Here is a 13014-nt window from a genome sequence, read left to right as displayed (position 1 = left end):
GCAAACTCTGTAAGATCCCAGGTAACTGGATCATATATTTCAATAAGCATAGTACTGATTCCCACCAAAACTAATATTAAATTAATTAAAATTATGTCTCTGTATTGTTTTCCTGAAGAGCCTTGGATATGCCTACTTATTTGATGTCATCCATATCTCATCTCAGACATAAAGATGCAATCAAATCAGTAGCCTCAGAGAAGATCTTAAATGAGATAAGTATTTAACACCTCTATAAAGTGCAGTATTGATCATATACTCACTGAATTGCAGTTGGCTTCTGATTGGTCTCTTCACCTGTAATCTCTTGGGCTTCAGGTTTGTTGTCTATAGAGTGAATGTTTTCTTTATATAACTCTAATCATTTCATTCTTTGCTTTCATGGTCTTTAGAATAAGGCACAAATTCCTTAGAAAAGCAACAAAAATCTTTAATGATTTGACCCTTGCCCACCAATCAGCCTCATCTCTCCCCACCTCACAGCAGTATCATATTACTCCTTGTCTAGAAGGCTCTTACATGCCCTGTACATGAGCTGTACTTTGCCTGGAATGGCCTCCACATATTCCCAAGTTGTTGGTCAAATGTACTACTACTTAATGCTTCAAAACCCAAGGTCAGGCAATACTTTTTTCTGTAAATCCCTTCTTATCCTCACCCTAGAAAGTTAATCATTTCCTCTCCTGAGTAACTCTTATACCTTGAATATATTTCTATTACTTTATTCCTCACATTTCATTGCAATTATTTGTGTGCCTGTTTATTCCCCCTATTTATTGTAAAATCCTTAAAAAAAAGTTCCATGTATTTTTTAATCCTAGAAAAAGTACCTGGTATATATTAGGACCAGTAAATATTTATTAAGTGAATGAATGAATAAGCAATGGTTATTGGAAAAATTAGAGAAAGTAATCTATTCATCTGCCAGGCAATAACCAAGTACTTTCATAGTGTTCTACCTTTATAAACTATATAAAAATATTACAGAAATCTAGTCAATGTTTATTATGTGCTTCAGGATACTGTACACCCTTTTGTGGAAGTTTCTTTTCAACACACTGTATATCAAACCAGTAGTGCAAGTGGATCTCATCCATGCTGGAATGAAGAAATTAGAGTAGATTTTGTGTAAGTTGAAGTCTATTTTTATTCAACACCTAAAAAATATTAGTAACAAAACTATTTTCTTGAGTCATTATTGAAATTGATTATCTAGGTAAACCTTATATTTTAAACTTTTAATTTTGAAATATTTTATATATATGTATGTATATATGTAGGAGCTCTGGTAGCATAGTGCCTGAGGACTTGACTGCTAACCAGAAGGCTGGTGATTCAAACCCACCAGCCACTCCTCGGAAGGAAGGTTGAGCAATCTACTTCTGTAGTGATACTGCCTCGGCAACCCAAGGAGGGGTCGCTATGAGACGGGTCCGACTCGATGGCATATAACAACAACAACATGTATATATGTATTATAAAATGTGTATATGTGTATAAAATAATATATGTAAGTTCTGAATAAAAATAATAATAAAATGAATAGTTATATATCTGCTATCCAGCTTAATAAATCAGAAGGCTTTAGAGATTAAATGTCAAAGTCCTAGTGAGAATGACTTAAAGGAATTTCCAACATAAATAAGAATGAATTCTCAGGTGTCTTCAGATGGCACAACTTACATATGAAAAATAGTAGAAACACAAAGGCAGAATACACAGAATGCTTTTTAAAAATACATATATACACAGTTTGATATTTACAGATCACAGAGAGAAATGTGACCGTTGTGCAGTAAGATGCGTATTGGCATAAGCTCCCTAATGAGCAGGAACCATGCCTCTCTTGTTCACTATTATGAAGCAGATAAAGAGTTTGAATGAATGAATATTATATAATCCCCTTACTTGTACTGAGGTACAGTTTTTCCAGTTGGTGGCATCTTGTATTAATGTGGTACATTTGCTATAATTGATGACTATTATTATTAATAATTGAAGTACATAGTTTACATTAGGATTTACTCTTTGTATTGTACAGGCATAAATAGTATTTAATTGTTATTGGAATTAAAGAATATTGGTCAAGAGAAATTGGAAATAAAATAATTCCCACATGGAACTTAAAATTGTTCTCTATATTCAACTATCAATTTTCAGGGTTATGGCCAATAGATCTTTGGCTCTCAGCAGGGTGAAACATTTATAAGGAACTATCCCATGTATTCATTATCAACCTCCTTTTCCTTTTCATGGTGCCCTTTCTCCCTTCTCTTGCTATCATGAGGTTCCTATCTGCGGGATTTTTTTGTTTGTGTTTTTCTGCTTTTACTTTTATTTGCATTTTATTTAAAGAGAAGTTAAAATTGTTCTCTAAGCTCAAGTAGCATTTTTTGGTTGTCACTGTTTATAGATCTCAGAAAGTTATAGAAACTGTTGAGGGTCCGTTGAAATAGTAGTTGCTTCCATAAGCACCAAGTTTAAACAAATAATATCAGTAGCAGTTGGTATAGTGAAAAGAGCCTAATCTTTGGAGTCAGTCAGAAATGGATTCAGATCAGGCAGGGCTGTGTCCCTTTTTGGCAGCATTACCTTTAGCAAGTAGTTGAACTTCTCTGAGCTTTAGTTTCCCCATGTAAAATAATCTACTGCACTGGATTGTGATTTTTATCACTGTTTGAAATCTGATCAACACTTCATATGCAAGCTGGAGTTGAGAGAAGAAATTGATTGCTCATGATATGCTGCACTCAGGAGTGAGTTACCTGATAAGCAAGGTAAGCACAAGCTTACTTACAGTTACTTACTAATCTATAGTGAACAATTTCACATCTGTGATGAAACCCAGGTGAAATTGTTCACTATAGATTAGTAAATAAGCACAAGTAAGCCCCTGCTTACCTTGTTTACTTGGTAATCTGACATTGACTACATTTTCCTTTCAACTATCTCGAAAAATATATCAGCAGATGAATTACAAAATTGAATGCACTCCACTATCCCAATTTCTGGTTGGAGAAAATAAATATGGAAACGAGAATAAGCCCGTGATTAAAGAGTCCTATCTACTCACTCCCTGAAAGCAGAAAATACATTTTAGCTGTATGGGCAAATTAGCAGAAACTAGCAGAATTTAAGGTAGTTGGAAACTTTTGCACTCCAGATAATTTGTTTGCAGTGGATGGCTATAGTCTTTCTGCTTGACATTTTTATTTTTCATGCACATCACTGTAAGAGATATAAGAGAAATTACAGAGCACAACTGGCTTTAGTTAAAGATATCAGCCATTCTTCAAACCACATATCTTCTTCTTAGTTTGTTGTTGTTAGGTGCTGTCAAGTCAGCTCCAACTTATAGCGACCCCGTGTCCAACAGAATAAGACACACTTCTGGTCCTGGGCCAGAATACCTGCTGTACCTGAGCCCATCATTGAAGCCACTGTGTCATCCATCTTGTTGAGGCCCTTCCCCTTTTTCATTGACCCTCCACTTTACCAAGCGTGATATCCTTCTCCAGGGAATGGTCTTTCTGACAACATGACCAAAGTAGGTGAGACAAAGTGTGGCCATTCTCACTTCCAAGGAGCATTCCGGCTGCACTTCTTCAGGTCAGATTTGTTAGTTCTTCTGGCAGTCCGTGATACTCTCAGTATCCTCTGCCAGCACCACAATTCAAAAGCATCAACTCTTCTTCAGTCTTCCTTATTCACTGTCCAGCTCTCACATGCATATGAGGCCATTGAAAACACCATGGCTTGGGTTAGGTGCACCTTAGTCTTCAAAGACATATCTTTGCTCTTCAGCACTGGAAGAGGTCTTTTGCAGCAGATTTGCCAAATGCAATACATCATCTGATGTCTTGACTGCTGCTTCCATTGGTGATGTTGGAACCAAGTAATATGAAGTCTTTGACAATTTCAGTCTTTTCTCCATTTATCATGATGCTGCTTATTGGCCCAGTTGTGAGGATTTTCGTTTTCCTTATGTTGAAATGTAATCCATACTGCAGACCGTAGTCTTTAAGCTTCATCAGTAAGTGCTTCAAGTCATCCTCACTTTCAGCAAGCAAAGTTGTGTCATCTGCATATCGCAAGTTGTTAATGAGTCTTCCTTCAATCCCGATGCCACACTCTTCTTCATATAGATATTTTTCAAGTATCTTCATATAGTCCAGCTTCTCGGATTATTTGCTCAGCATACAAATTGAATAAGTATGGTGAAAGGATACAACCCTGACACACTCTTTTCCTGATTTTGAACCATGCAGTGTCCCCTTGTTCTGTTCAAATGACAGCCTCCTAGTCTGTGTACAGGTTCCTCCTGAACACAATTAAGTTGTTCTGGAATTCCCATTCTTCTCAATGTTACCCATAATTTCTTATGATCCACACAATTAAATGCTTTTGCATAGTCAATAAAACACAAGTAAACATCTTTCTGATATTCTCTGCTTTCAGCCAAGATCCATTTGACATCAGCAGTGATCTCTCTCGTTCCATGTCCTCTTCTGAATCTAGCTTGCATTTCCGAAGTTCTCTGTCAGTATATTGCTGCAACTGTTTTTTAATTATCTTCAGTAAGATTTTACTTGCATGTGATACTAATGATATTGTTAGATAATTTCCACATTCTGTGGGATCACCTTTCTTTGGAATGGATACAAATAGGGATCTCTTCCAGTCAGTTGATCAGGTAGCTGTCTTCCAAATCTCTTGGCACAGACGAGTGAGTGCCTCTAGCGCAGCATGCATTTGTTGAAACTTCTCAGTGGGTATTCCATCAATCCCTGGAGCCTTCCTCTTTGCCAATTCCTTCAGTGCAGCTTCAACTTCTTTCAGTATCATTGGTTCTTGATCATATGCTACCTCCTGAAATGGATGACCATCAACCAATTCTTTTTGGTACAGTGACTCTACGTATTCCTTCCATCTTCTTTTGATGTTTCCTGCATCATTTTAGTATTTTGCCCATAGAATCTTTCAGTATTGTAATTTGAGGCTTAAATTTTTTCCTCAGTTCTTTCAGCTTGAGAAATGCTGAGCATTCTTCCCTTTTGGTTTTCTAACTCCAGGTCTTTGGACATTTCATTATAATAATTGACTTTGTCTTCTTGAGCTGCTCTTAGAAATCTTCTGTTCAGCTCTTAATCTTGTCATATCTTCCATTTGCTTTAGTTACTCTCCATTCAAGGGCAAGTTTCAGAATCTCTTCTGACATTCATTTTGGCTTCTCTTCCTTTCCTGTCTTTTTAATGACCTTTCGCTTTCTTCATGGATGATGTTCTTCTTTGTTGTTAGGTGCCATTGAGTCATCTCTGACTCATAGCAACCCTGTGCACAGCAGAACGAAACACCTCTTGGTCCCACACCGGCTCCGTGATCTTTGCTGTACTTGAGCCCATCCCTGCAACTACTGTGTCAATCTATCTCCTTGAGGGCCCTCTTTCGACAGCTCTCCACCTTACCAAGCATGACGTACTTCTCCAGGGAATTGTCCCTTCTGATAACATGACCAAAGTAGGTGAGACAAAGTCTGTCCATTCTCGCTTTCAAGGAGCATTCCAGCTGCGCTTCCAATGGACAGATTTATTAGTTCTTTTAGCAGTCCTTGGTACTTTCCGCATTCTTCGCCAGCACCATAACTCAAAAACATCAACTCTTCTTTAGTCTTCTTTATTCATTGTCCAGCTCTCACATGCATATGAGGCAATTGAAAATACCATGGCTTGTGTCAGGCACATCTTCTTATTCCTCAAGGAGACATCTTTGCTCCTCAGCACTTGCCCGGTGCTGTACGTCGTCTGATGTCCTGACTGCTGCTTCCATTGGTGTCAGTTGTAGAAGCAAGCAATGTGAAGTCTTTGACAACTTTAATCTTTTCTCCATTTATCGTGATGTTGCTAATAGGTCCAGTTGTGAAGATTTTTGTTTTCTTTATATTGAGATGTAATCCATACTACAGACTGTATTATTCAGTCTTCATCAGTAAGTGCTTTAAGTCATCCTCACTTTCAGCAAGCAAAGTTGTGTTGTCAGCATTTCGCAGGTTGTTAATGATTCTTCCTCCAATCTTGATGCCACGTTCTTCTTTATATAGTCCAGCTTCTCAGTTTATTTGCTCACCATATTGACTGAATAACTATGGTGAAAGGATACAACCCTGATGCACTCATTCTTGATTTTAAACCATGCAGTATTTACCTATGCAGTTAGTTTATACTTTTTAAAAGAAAATAACACAGGTAGTTTTTAGTCTTTTGTGAGTATTGCTCTTAAAAAATAAAAAAAGGTAATCCTTTAAATATTCTGTTCTTATTTACAGCTCATCAGGACATGATTACAGTTTCTCAAGTTTGTCTAAAATAAAAGATAATATATATATCAACATTTTTGATGAAATGATGATTGAAAAACATGAGGTAAAGTAGATAATTTTGAAAATGAATGTTGAAGTCATTCGAAGAAGGTCAAACTCAATGAAGTCTAGTAACATATTTGTAAATTTACTTTTAGATAAAATATCTATAGCCAGAATTTTTCTAAAAAGCATTTGAGGCAATGCACAATAAAATCAGATATATGACAAGTTAATTCAGAAGTAACAGAGATCATAAACCATATAAGCCACTACTGATTGACTTATTTGCTATACCTCTTTGTTTTATTTTTTTAATTTTTGCTTTAGGGTTTACAATGTATCCTTTATTAATCTACGTTTCTATGTTATGTACCATTTCATGTATAGTATAGGAACTATAGACCTCCATTTTCCTCTCCTGTACTTGTGCTAGTATTGTAAAACATATAAAATCATTTTTTTTTAAAAAAATAGTCACTTATTTTTGAAGGAGATTAAAAAATATCTTTTCTATTAACTGTTTAGTTTCTTTTTAAAGGAAAGAGAATTATTTTCTATGTGTGAAACTATTCATTCCATATTAAGTAATAGAAAAATTATGCATTTTAATAGGATCACTGTCTAAAGAACTGCAGTGGTCACTTGTATATAAGAAAGAATTGGCTTGGGTCCATTGTCTTCCCTTTCTCTACTCTTCTGCAACAGTCTGAGGTAATAAGAAATGATTCTTTGCTAAATATTCTATAATTGGCAGATTGATAGTTCAGTTAAAAGGTTCTGGGTGTCTCTAGAACAAAAGATACCCACAGATTTATTTCTTATACCTTTAATGTGATTACTGAAGAAGGTTAGGATAGTTGGCCTTAAGCCTTAAAGCAGTATTCATGTTTTTATATATTAGTTTGGTACCAAAACAAAACTCACTTCCATAGAGTCAGTTCCTACTCATAGCAACCCTATAGGACAGAGTACAACTACCCTATAGGGTTTCCAAGACTGTAAGTCTTTACAAAAGCAGACTGCCACATTGTTCTACTGCAGAGCGGCTGGTGGGTTTGAACCACTACGTTTTGGTTAGCAGCCGAGTGCTTTAACTGCTGTGCCACCAGGGCTTCTAGTTGTTTGATCCCAAAACCAAACCGACTGCCTTCAAGTCAATGCTGACTCACAGCAACCCTTTTTCTCAGGACAGAGTGGAACTGCCGCACAGGGTTTCCAAGGCTGTAAATCTTTACAGAAGCAGAAATAAAATACATTTTATAAGCGTTTTTATTGTTCTGGTATGGTAATTTGCATTCTCATTTCATTCGCTTTATTAGATTCTATACATTAGTCAGGGACTCAAGGTGTGAGGGTACCTATGAAATTGATCTTCTTTGTACAAGCAGATAGTAGTAGAACCAGCATGTACCCATGGAAGCCATTTCCCTTCTATAGAGAGGACTGAGCTGGGCTCATAGTGTATTTGACTGATGTTTATTTTCATCATGCATTATCTATTACATTAATATATTCTTCCAGATTAGTGGAACATTTCAAGTAAATATTCCACCAGTTTTGCTTGGTTACACTTGGAGTAAGACTTATGTTTCTCCTAAAGAAGATTACAATGGACAGAATTTAAAAGAATGTACCTTTTTAAATATTTTTGCTACCATTGAGCCTCAAATATCATGTGTCACCTATAATCCAGAGCCAAATAAGGTAGGTTTTACGTTGAATTACATATAGATAGATAGATAGATAGATAGATAGATAGATAGATAGATATAGATATAGATAGATAGATAGATATCTTCAAAGAAATATAAACTGTTTTAAAAAACAGTAATAATGATTTCAAAGCTAATCAAAATAAACATTGGTTCTTTATATTTTCCTGTGAGAACAATATGGTACAATGTTGCAATACCTTAAATTTTATTTTAGTTTTCAGATCAAATAGATGTTTTGCAGAGAGCACAGATTTTTAAAAGACATTGTAAGGCGATGTTTCCCAAACGAAGAATCACAACTACTGTTTTTAATAATGAAGGGATACAGATCTTAGTAACAAGATATATCAAGGCATTAAATCCACCTCAACAACTTCTGGATATATTTCTTCACGATTCTAACATGACATTTGTAAGTTATATTTATTTTTAAATAGCTTTATTGATATGCATATAATTCCCATACTATACAATCATCCATCTAAATAGTTTTTCATATACTCAGAGTTGTAAACCATCACTCTCATCACTCTAAATTTATATTTATTTTTTAAAAATTTTAACTTTGAGTATAACGTTTTGCTAAAATTATTTTGCCTTTAAAGAAATTTTCCTGAGAGAGAGACCATCCAATGAATCCTCCTGAACCCCACATGGAGGAAAACGTTTCTTCCTGATCCCCTTTTGCCCCCTTGGAGTAGAAAAAAGCTATTGCCACCTCAATCCATATGACTGTACTGGCTTCATGCTTTTTCTTCCAAACAATACAAAATGACACATAAAAATTCCTTTGATTTCCAGGAAATATAAAAAATTATACTCCTACAAGTGTGTGTTCTTCTGAGAATTGCTTCTGAAAGATTGCTTCTCATAGTATGTAGGAGTGAAGAAGATATTTTACATTATGTTTTGTAAACAGCCAGCCCAATAGCTCCCACCCCATCCCTCTGTGATTTTAGGTACACCTTTTTACCAACTGATAAAAGAGACATATACTCAAAATTTAATTTCACTTGCATACTCATAAGAGCATATACCTCTTCCCACTTTGAATCTTCCCTTTAAGAAATAAGCTTTGACTAAAGGGCATTTGTAAAGAGTTGCTTATACCTTTTGTTTCTTCAGGTTCAATCTAGTCAAGTGACTCTCCTAAGAACATTTATGCTATTTTTTAGTTATAAATCTCCCTTAGCTGTACTCTTTAAGTTAAACCAAAAGTCTTTAGATTGTCTTTTGCTGCACTCTTCTTTTCCATCAAGGCTCTCTTCCTGTTTGTTACCTGACACCCAATATCCAAGCAGATAATAGTGCTCTCAGATTTATCTAAAAACTTGCCTTTATCTTTTTTTTAATATAAATTCTAGCTCCTTTGCTTGTCAAAAGATTCTGAACCATGTTTAACTAATTGCTTGAAGTCAGAAAGTACAACCTGTGTGAAAAATAAAATAGTGTTTATATTTGCAGCTGTTAAAAATCAGTTAAGATGGCAATGACTGTCTTAGGGTTCTCTAGAAAAACAGAACCATATACAGGTTGTTTTCAAGTTACAATGGGGTGCGATTCCTATGACACTGTAGTAAGTTGATTCTGATGTAAGTCAAATACCACCTTTTTTTTTTTTACATTTTCATTATTATTGCCTTTGTTATCTTTATAAATCTGATCTTTGTCTTTAGGGGTTGGTGGCATAGCAGTTAAAGCATTCAGCTGCTAAACAAATGATCAGTGATTCAAACCCACCAGCTGCTGTTGGGGAGAAATATGAGGGAGCCTGCTTCCAGTCTTGGAAACTCTATGGGACAGTTGTACTCTGTCCTAAAAAAAGGATTTCTATGAGTTGGAATTTACTCAATGGCAGTGGGTTTGGTTTTTGGTTTTATGAAAATGATGACATCAGCAAATTATGCAGTGCAACATTATATGTTGTACATATTACCAATAATAAGATGTACACACACACACACACATACCCACAAAGGACTGTCATAAGTGTAAGTGTGGTTCTTCTAACTTGAATACATCCTAATTGGGGACTACCTGTACATGAGAGAGAGAGATCTAGTTTAAGGAATTGGCTTACACAATTGTTGGGGGCTGGCAAGTCCAAAATCTGTAGATCAGGCAATGTGCTGGAAATTCCTGCCGTTTTGTGTCCCAAAACTCACAGGTCAGGTGACAGGCAAAGTGAAAACTTCTGGGAAAATGTCTGTTTAAAGTCTGGAGGCAGGCTATACCCTATGGAAAATTCCCTTTTTGCATTTAAGGCCTTCAACTGATTAATTGAGGAGCTCTGGTAGCATAGTGCCTAAGGCACTTGACTGCTAGCCAGAAGGCTGGCGGTTCAAACCCACCAGCCACTCCTCAGAAGGAAGATTTGGCAATCTATTTCCGTAGTGATACAGGAGCTCTGGTAGCATAGTGGCTAAGACACTTGCCTGCTAACCAGACGGCTGGCGGTTCAAACCCACCAGCCACTCCTCGGAAGGAAGGTTGGGCAATCCTACTTCCGTAGTGATACTGCCTCGGAAACCCAAGGAGGGGTCGCTATGAGTCAGTCCGACTTGACGGCACATAACAACAAACAACAACAACTCACATTATAGAAGGTAATCTGCTTGTACCCTCTACTGTAAAACAAGAATAACAATAGTGGATATTTCACAGGCTTGTAAGATGGACTAAATGAGATAATAATACATGTAAAGCACTGTGTTCAGTGACAGGCATTTGGTATACACTCACTACATGTTAATATTATTTTAGGACCTCATTGCTCGATTTGTATCTCTGATTCCTTTTATGCCTGATACACTGGATGAAAATGATAGCTTTGATATTTGGATGACATCAGAGGTAACAAACTACATTTTATTATGGTATTTCTTATTTACTTTTCTTTTAAAGATGCCTTTTTAAAAAATGCTATGCACTTATGTTGTACTTTGCCTTGTGAAGTTTTAAAGCATTTTGTTGTGTATATCATTTTCAGTTCTATGATAATGTATGGAAATACTTTTTTAAGGACCAAAAATGTTTTCAATGTTATAAATAGTAATGCACAAATATTGTCATTCAACAAGAATTCTAGGAGAACAATAGTGTGACATTCTTCAGAGCATGATGGCTGTCATTGTAGAGCTGGTCGGACCCCGTGGTCTAGGGCACATACCACTCACTACTCCCCAGACTTCCCCCGGCCGCCCTCCCTAAGTCTGACTGAAGAGCTCACAGGGCAGCGCTCCCCTTCAGCGCCTGGCTTAAAGCTCTCTTTAGACAGGTTGCAGTTAGATACAGGCCCCATGAAATATTTGGGACATACTTACATTAAAAATTACTCATTGTTTATCTAAAATTTGAAATTAAGTGGGAATCTTTTCTTTTTTTCCCCCTAAATCTGACAACTCTAACTGTTGTACTTCTTTCATTCCACGTTAACTTATATTTACTTATGTGTCTGATAGGGAGCTCTGGTGGTGTAGTGCCTAAGGCATTTGATTGCTAATCAGAAGGCTAGAGGTTAAAACCGACCAGCCACTCCTCGGAAGGAAGGTTGGGCAATCTACTACTGTAGTGATACCACCTCAGAAACCCAAGGAGGGGTCGCCATGAGTCTGGTCCGACTCGACAGCGGTGCGTTTGGTTTTGGTTTATGTGTTTGATATCATACCCACACCCTCCATACATATATTCTAATTGGAATCTCCTTGAAAGCAGAGGCAGAACTGATTTTTAATTTATTTTCCTATTCATCACTACACACTACTTTGTATTTAGTAAGCACTCAATAAATATTTCTTTGTAATTGGAAAATACTAATGTGATGGGATCCTAAGAGAGGAATATTTCCCATATGGAACTGAAAGTCCTGACACTTTGTTAGAACACTTTAGATTTGAGCTAAAATAGATTTAGGGGGTACAGGGCTAACTTTAACCTGTTAAATGGAACTTAATAGGTCAGCAACCTTATCTCCTGCTAACTGGGACAAAGGGAGTGACAAGTAGTGATTTGGCTCCAAAATCAAGTGATTCAAATCTGGTAGAACCTGTTACCTCTAGGCTCTTCCAAGACTCAGAATGTATTTAGGGGCATTATGATTCTGCAGAATATTGTAAGAAACTAAGCTAAAAATACATTCATACTAGTACCCCAAGTCTTCCATCCCAAAATTTATAATTAATATCCATAACTAAAAGCCTGCTATAGGCTTGAGATTTCTTTTGACTAATGCCTTCCTATTGCCATGAACTTTTTGGTCATGGAACGCCCTTGAGTATACAATTGATTTGAGTGTTACACAAAAAAATTCAGTCTGCCATTGAATAATGAGTCGGATCTGACTCGACAGCAATGGTTGCATGTTGTTGTTTTACTGAGTTATAGTCACAAGAACTAGCCTTCCCCCTACTCTGAAAAAACTCCTGAAGCATTCATTACCATATTTTTCCACCTCTTTCAAATTACTATCCTTTCCACTAACTTAACTAGGTTACCATACTTAATATTTGGAAAAAAAAGTAAAATCTACTGATTCTTCACAAAAGCTGAGCCTGCAATTTAGATGAGGTGTCACCAGGAGACATTAGTGCTTTGGTCACATAGTCTAATAATGTTGTTGTTGTTGTTGTTGTTATGTGCCTTTAAGTAGGACCCTACTCATAGCAACCCCTTGGGTTTCTGAGGCGGTATCACTATGGAAGTTGATTGCCCATCCTTCCTTCCAAGGAGTGGCTAGTGGGTTTGAACCGTCAACCTTCTGATTAGCAGTCAAGTGCCTTAGGCACTATGCTACCAGAGGTCCTCTAACCACAGTTTATTTCAGATGTCACTTTCCATTCAAGCCTGAGTTTTCCATTTATTTTTTAAAATTATATTAAAATTAGGTCCCTTGAACCACAGTAAAATAAACATTATTTCTTAAAATATATTTTAATATATATT

The 13014-nt window shown here is 36.4% G+C and overlaps 1 protein-coding gene across 1 annotated transcript in view; it reads left to right on the top strand.

Moving 5' to 3' along the window:
- CC2D2B (coiled-coil and C2 domain containing 2B) overlaps positions 1-13014 on the top strand; it is a 150861-nt gene that overhangs the window by 119645 nt on the left and 18202 nt on the right. Inside the window, 7 exon segments of the mRNA XM_042780823.1 lie at positions 119-239; positions 1019-1128; positions 6323-6419; positions 6971-7069; positions 7880-8062; positions 8288-8485; positions 10837-10926. Of these exon segments, the coding sequence (XP_042636757.1) occupies positions 119-239; positions 1019-1128; positions 6323-6419; positions 6971-7069; positions 7880-8062; positions 8288-8485; positions 10837-10926 (898 nt within the window).

Source organism: Orycteropus afer, unplaced genomic scaffold (genome assembly GCF_000298275.1).
Source record: "Orycteropus afer afer isolate SDZICR_OR568_19922 unplaced genomic scaffold, OryAfe1.0 scaffold00064, whole genome shotgun sequence".
Taxonomy (NCBI): Eukaryota; Metazoa; Chordata; class Mammalia; order Tubulidentata; family Orycteropodidae; genus Orycteropus; species Orycteropus afer.
This window is presented reverse-complemented; position numbering and strand designations above follow the sequence as displayed.